Source organism: Chanos chanos, chromosome 9 (genome assembly GCF_902362185.1).
Source record: "Chanos chanos chromosome 9, fChaCha1.1, whole genome shotgun sequence".
NCBI lineage: Eukaryota > Metazoa > Chordata > Actinopteri > Gonorynchiformes > Chanidae > Chanos > Chanos chanos.
The window spans coordinates 4,918,708-4,926,207 of NC_044503.1; the positions used below are offsets into that span (position 1 = coordinate 4,918,708).

Consider the following 7,500-nt stretch of genomic DNA (forward strand, 5'->3'; position numbering starts at 1 on the left):
GCACTTCTGAAACGCTTTCGATCTCATTTTCCTCTCTCCGCTGACCGCTCCGCTGGTCTGATTGCTGCCTCCTCGCGTCGACCACAGCAAACCCTGTGACACCGCCGTGTGGGCAGCTTCCTCGTGCTGCACACTGTTAAAGTACTTCAAGTAAAACTCCACGTCTGGCTCCTCCCTCTCCCCCTCCTCCTTTTGCCTTTCGATCGATTCCATCATCTGCTGAAGAAGGGCGCTGGCCGAGCCGCGCCCGGACTCCGACGCCACCTCCGACGCTGGGTCCGCCTCACTGCCCACCTCCTGGTAGAAGTGTCCGTTTTGGGCAGGGGTGTACGAAGGGTTTAGCGATTCAGCCCCGTTGCCCCGGTGTGCCCATCCCAAAACGTCCCTGGGGTCAGCTGGTGTCCCGTCCCGATCCTCCTCCTCATCTGGGTCCTCGTCTTCGTGTTCCGGCCTGGGCGGTTGGGCTAGAGCGTGGGCCAGAGGGGAGTAGTACTTGGCTACGCTCGCGGCTGCGGTGCCGTTACTGCTAGTGCCATTGCGTTGGCTAAAGTGCAGGTGTGTGGGCGTGTCCCTGAGCTCTGGCGTGCTGCAGCTGCTGCCGCCCCAGTGCGCCCCCCGCTGGAAGAACTCCAGATACTCGTGGGCTCGCAACCGGATCTCCTGCTCTCCTCCTCCTCTGCTCCTCGATCTCTCCTCACCCTCCTCATTTTCTTTTTCATCTTGCTCACTGCCCGCCTAGACCACACAACAAGCAAACAGGCATTCGACCTTTAATTCGTGTTTTGTTTAAGCCTTTTGCAAATCTGAAGCAAAGCAGTCTCTCCTATCAGTGTGGGTAGGCAGAACAAAAGCTCTCTGACATGATACAAGCTTCTTACAGTACTTTTTGAGAAAGTGACATTTGAGTTTGAAAGTGTGAGCTTCAGAGTGAAACTTCCATCTTAAAATGGACTACCACTTGTACTTGCAAAAAATATGCGCATGTGTTTGCAGAGATGCTAATACCCACCGGCGGGGAGAGCACTTTGGTGTCCAGTAGGTGTGTGCAGACGTCTTGGACGGGCGAGATCTCCAGCACGCGGGCGGCTCTCAGGATGTCCGTGACACTGCTGTGGCTGACGGTTAGAGTGGCCGTGTAGGCAAAGTCCAACAGGGCGGCCAGCGTCTCCGCCGGCACAAAGTCGATGGCGTAGACGCTCTGTCTGTCGGCGGCCAGGCCGGAAGTGAAGAGCTTGTGGAAGTAGGAGCTGCAGGAGGCCAAGACGGAGCGGTGAGCCGGAAACTCCTGCTCCTGCGCCACCAGGAGGACGTCGCACAGCATCCCGCTCTGACGCTGCTTGTTCAAGGCGCCCAGGATGTCGGCGCTGTGCTCGGGAAACGGGATACCCAACGGGCCCTCCTCTGCCTCTCCCGCCCCCCGGCACGACCGAACCTGACGACCCCCCCTCCCGCCGGCCCCCGACGACATCTTCCACCAGCCTGCCGCCGAGCCGCCAATCACAGCCGCCGCCCGCGTGTCCGTCCTGCCGTCTGTCCGTCTGCCTGTCTGTGAGAGGCGGGAATAGGAGATGTTATTAAACAGATCAGGGTACAGAACAAAAGGTTCGTAAAGTAATGTTACTCGGAACAGAAATGTGACGTAGTCAAAAAGTGGAGCAGGCAGTAATATTTAGCATAATACTATGTTTTGTTTAGTTTTTTTTAGTTTTGTTTATGTTTGTGTGTTATTGACCACTCCAGAAGGGAAGTAGGCGTTCTTAGTCAATCAGAAAGGGGCGTACGCATTACTATTGAATAAAACACCCAGAGAGTTGGTTCCAAACAGAAAAAGAAACAGAAAGACATAGTAATAAAAACATGTGATCCCGATCATATGATGTTATACTTAAGACTGAGGAAGAAATTCAACAAACAAAGACTGCAAGGCTTTAGTTGTGTCTGAACACGTACAACAAACACATAACAAAATAGGCATGCAAGTTATTGCCATAAAATTACAAAATGGAGTTGTCTGAGGACTTGAGACCCAAAAGTGTCTATGATACAGTACTCCCGGGGCACATTATGACCAAAAGAAAAGAATTGGAAAAACTCCTTTCTCTACTTACATGGGAGGAGAACCACCAACCGAATGATTTCCAACAAACTCAACTCTCATTAAGTAACCAAACTGCCGAATAGTCCATGCAAATGTAATTCCACAGCGAATCAGATAGACATCCACCGACTGCCCTTATCACACACACGCCCTGGCGAAGGATTTCTAAAAACACGCTTAAAAACTCACGGGCATGTGGCCTGTTGATTGTATTGAGGTTTATTGTTATTATAAAAACAAACAAACAAACAAACAAAAGAAAACTTCAGACCATTTAAGCGTGAAGAGTATGATAACCAGTAGAGAGCTGGGACCTTAAACAGGACATTAACTAGGTCCAGTTTCTGTTTTCATTCATTGATTTGGTTTTCTACAGATAGAAGTCAACGCTTTTATGTCACGCAAAGAGGATTCCAAACTGCAGATTTCTATAACACTGAACTTTATCTCCTCATCACCACAAAAAGACAGCAATATCTGACATAACAGTTTGAGTTTGATATAACTCTTGACAATTTTGACTCAGTTTATTGATGTAAACTTCAGTGAAAGAAAGAAAGAAAGAAAGAAAGAAAGAAAGAAAGACATTCAGAAGCTTATTTTCAAACTGGTTGTCACACAACTTTATTCATGCAGATCAGAACAGATCGTACCTGTAGGACTATAGTCTGAACTATTGTAATCAACAGTACCTAAGAAAATACTAATCAGAAACAATAGATACTTAGCACACAGTGCACAATGTTTTTTTCATATGTAGTCACGTCAGTTAAACACGTTGCAACCACTGATCATCACAAGACTTTTTACAGTCACTGTATGTCTCATATTTCTTTTGCTATCAGACCACAGTAAACTTCACTGACAATACAACAGTGACTTCAAGTGCCAGGTGCTGACATAATAGACTGACTTCAATTGCTTTTAAACTGTAACTGCATTAAACTATATTTACCTATGTAGCTAACTAGCAAACTAGCTGGTTATGCAGATGGATAAATAGTTTGACAGTTAGCCTAGCAGCTAACTAGCTAGGCAGCTAGGTAGCTAGAGAAAGAGAGAGAGAGAGAGAGACAATATCTGTCTAACTGCATAACAGTATGACAGAACTGTAACATAACTGTATTCATTCATATAACCTTATTATTCTGTATGACAATAGCTAGCTCTAGTTGCTGACTGACAGACATTGTTGAGGACTAAATGGCCACAAACAGTTTAATGTGTTGACTAGTGAAGACAGAACCAGGTATAAGGGTACAGCAAGTCCAAGTCAGTGAGAGAGAGAGAGAGAGAGAGAGAGAGAGTGAGTGAAGGGCAGGTTGAGGGGAAGAAAGGATGGAAAGAGGTGGAGAGAGCAATGAGGCGAGAAACTGTATGTGTGGGTAGTGTGTGTGTGTGTCTGTATACATGGAGGCCATGAAGCATTATGTACACTGTAGCATGTAAAGGGCAGAAAGACAGAGAGAGAGAGAGAGAGTCAGAGAGGGAGGGGACTTGGAGTGTGAGTGGGGGGGTTGCAGGCCGAGTGGAAAAAACCCACTGGAGGAAGAGGAGGAGGAGGAGGAGGAGGAGGTGGTAGGGGTGGTGGAGGAGGACACGGGCGGTGAGGGAATGGTATTAAAACGGGAGGTTGTCAATCCGGTCTGAGCCGGTTACCCCACCCTGTTGTATGTGCCAAGTTTCAGGAAAGGCTGTCCCCTAGTGCACGTGTGAGAGGGGGGAGATTAAATGATCGGCTGCTGCCTGTTGAGGGGTAGGGGGGTGGGGGCAGCTGGGTGGGAGGTTTAGAGGTGGGGGAAGCAAACCCTCCCTCCATTTGTACTAAACACACACACATACACACACACACACACACACAGCTACCCCCCCCTTCTCCATCTGCCAGGCCACCCAGCAGGGGGTAGGGCTGAAAGGGGGGGGATTATTGTCTCTATAGGACCAATGCGTTTGAATGACATTCCTTTAGACCGAACCTCCGTGGTATGTGTGCCAGACCTGTTTAACCTGGGCAGACACACTCTGGACACACCTTCTCTCCAACGGCCTTGCTCCACGCCTCAAGAGCTGGCACCGTGTCAGGACACAGAGCAGGTCGAGATTAGGTAAAAGCACTGAGGGAAAACACACACACACACACACACTGGCACACACACACGCACAAAACCAGCCTTCCTCTGCGGCCGGATTATACACTCTGTCCTAGAGAACAGATACAAACTCAAACCGTCAAAGGGCATCGAATGAAATCAACCTCCGACCGTGAGGAAAAATATTGACAACAATAAAGATTTTCTTGTGTGATATTCCCTGACCCGGATGTTGTCACTCGGGTAAATATTTAGTCGTGCTATGAGGTAACTTTTGATTAGCTTATGTCGGATGCTTAAGCTTTTGAGCTGGGCCCCTCCGGCGCTTTCTGTACCGCGCTGACAGGTACCTGTGTACAGTCACAGCTTCCTTTTGTCTTTCCAGAGAAGTCAAGACACCCCCACCTCCCCCTCCCCCAGCATGTCAGGGGCTTTTATCTAACCCTCCCTCACCTCTAATTTGAATACCCTAATACCAAAGCAAGTGACAAGAGCTAACTGACAAAAACCCCAGGCAGTGGGTGAGGAGAAGCCACAGAGATCCTCAAAAAAAAAAAGAGAGAGAGAGACAGAGAGAGGGAGAGAGTGAGAGAGAAAGAGAGAGAGAGAGACAGAGAGAGAGAGAGTCTTAGCATGATCATAAACTCGAAAACTTCAAAACTTTTTTTTTTTTTTTTTTTTTTTACGCCCGCTACCATGACAAAAAAATGTGCCTTATAATGACATCTGGGACTCAGAGAGGATTCGGCTAATCAGGCTGAAGGGGGCAGACAGAGTAAGAAAGACTTCTCCACAAGAAAAAGTCCTGCTAAACTTCAGAACACCGCAGAAATGCCATACAGGTTCCTGCTTAGTAGAGATATACAATGAGAGGGGGGGGGGGGGGGTAGAGGAGAGAGAGAGAGAGAGAGGGACACCCAGCAACCAAACCTGATCCTGACACCTTCTCATGGCACCAAACATTTCTCATCACTAATTCATGGCTCTGGGTGACAGAGGCCATGCCACTGTTGCAGAGTCTCATATCCCTGCAGGACCTCACAAGTCCTCTTCAGGCTACAGGGCCACACACACACAGACACACAAAGGGCCACTGCTTTGCAAGTCAAACCACTAACTTATTGCACATCTCACTCATAACACCCCAACCCCCCCCCCCCCCCCCCCCACGACCAACCAATCCTCCACTACCGAGCCAACGGTCACGGGAGCAAGCTAGCCAGATTAGATTTCGGGGAAGCTCCAACTCTGCCGGCTGAACATCAAGTTCATTTGAGTCGTTTAGAATGGACACTGATCTGATCCGTGGAGAGGAACAGGGTCTAAAGGGGGCAGCTTTAAGATTAGGTGGTCCTTAATAACCTGAGTATGTTAACACGACAATAACAGGATTATTTTTTATTTTGTTTTGATGAAAAATTGCAAAGAAGTACTTGCTTATCCGTTAAGGTTTGTAAATATGAATAGTTTGTGACTATTTATTTGAATAATTAGATAGAGGGGGAAAAATAGGTATATTTAAATATAAAAATGCGTAAATCTGCCTAATATATTCTTTTGCGTAAATAAACTGTAAATAAAGCTGACATATTCCAAGACAATAACATTTGCCAGTAACCTCACATTAACCTTATCTCAATTACACATTACCAGTCGCCGATTCTAAGACATCTCTCAACCTGTCATTATCCTGCGACAGATCCAAAGCAGCATATCTGATTGTGCTTTATTACAGTTATCTGAAACCTGATCCCTCAAAATGACAATTCTTAATCTGAGCCGTTCCAGGAATGACCCGATTCCTGTCATTAACCGTAGACAACATGAGGGGTTTGGACGGGGAAAAGTCGATTAGTCCTGTCGCTTTTCTATTTGTTTGTTTGTTTGTTTGTTTGTTTTAAACAATATATTTGGGTTCAAGCACCCTTGCAGGCTGCTGGGAGAAAGAAGGAGAGCGAGACAGAGAGAGAGAGAGGGAGACAGAGACAGAGAAACAAACAAATATCCTTGAAGAGAGTTAATTGGGATTACTTGCACATATGTGAGCAAACGTATTTTACATTAGCCACACACAGCTTAGAGACACACACACACACACGCACGCACACAAACTAGGAAAAACCATACAGCACTAAGTAGTCTCTGGCTATGCATCTTCTCTTGGAGAGTTTGCGTTGTTTCGTATGTATGCATGTGTTTTTGTGTGTACTCATCGGCCTGTTTGTACACCTGTTCCCTAACGCGTGTTTACGTGCACGCGCGCGCGCGTGTCTCTTCGGACATGTTTGCGTGAACGTGTGTTTGTTTTTGTGCGTGAGTGTATGATTCGTTGGCACAGGAGTGTGAGGGAAGGGGAAACGACGGTGTTCAGGAGACATCGGGGGTTCAAGGTTAGGATGCAGAGGATAGTAGGGGATAATCGGAAGCGGCGGCGGAGGGGGGGGGGGGGGGGGCAGTTCCAAGAAGAACAGGGCTTTTAGCAGTCACTGGGAATGACTCACTAGAGCCAGGGCAGGGTGGAAACCTGATTGGTGGATTTGGAGAGTGAGCAGGAAGTGGGTGAGTGACTGATAAAGCCGGACTTGTGAGGCCGGGCTGTCAGAACAGGCTGCCAAAATTTCAAGACTCCTAGCTCACAATGCCCGTGAAAGGTAGTGGGCGAGGCCTCTGAAAACAGAACTTAGAAATCCACTCTCCGGCCTGGCCTCACCGCTCTCTTCTCTGTGGGCAAAGGGCTGGATACACGCGCTTCTAAAAACTCTCTCTCTCTCTCTCTCTCTAGCCCTCTGCACTCAGATACAGCAGCACAGAGTGTCGGGATCACTTTCAAAATCTTAGGTCACAACGGTCAATAAAAAGTTATAGCGCAATGAAGGCAGCTGTCTTTTTTTTTTTTTTTTTTTTATAGGCGAAATTCAAAGGTCTAAATTCCATTCGGGGGTATCAGTAAAACAAAAAAAAAAAAAAAAAAAAGAAAGAAAGAAAGAGCTGAGGTTACGAGAGAAGCACGAGTTAACCTGACAGAAGCTGCGAGGAAATGAATAAAATAAAAATTAAAAAAGAAAAGAAAAAAAAAAAAAATCTGTTTTCCAGACAAGTAGTGGGTTTATCAGGAAGTGGAATGCAAAGTGTGAGTAAGACAGACAGAGGCAGCCCCCTCCAAAAAAGACCAAACTTTTCCAGTCCTCCATCTGGCGGCACGGTGGCCGTATTCCAGACTCCACTGGTAGAGTTTCGGTCACTCCGTTACCGTGGTTTCACAGGAAGTGAGAAAGCCGCCAAGACTTCAACTCAATTCGGATTTATGTGGAC

The 7,500-nt window shown here is 47.2% G+C and overlaps 1 protein-coding gene across 1 annotated transcript in view; it reads right to left on the bottom strand.

The window, feature by feature from the left end:
- zbtb7a (zinc finger and BTB domain containing 7a) overlaps positions 1-5,151 on the bottom strand; it is a 9,347-nt gene extending 4,196 nt beyond the window's left edge. The window contains exons 1-3 of the mRNA XM_030784756.1: positions 5,119-5,151; positions 1,010-1,546; positions 1-735 (exon numbers count right to left, since the gene is read on the bottom strand). The exon at positions 1-735 is cut by the window's left edge and continues 110 nt beyond it. Of these exons, the coding sequence (XP_030640616.1) occupies positions 1-735; positions 1,010-1,546; positions 5,119-5,151 (1,305 nt within the window). The remainder of the gene's footprint in view (positions 736-1,009; positions 1,547-5,118) is intronic.
- Between the last annotated feature and the right edge of the window lie 2,349 nt (positions 5,152-7,500).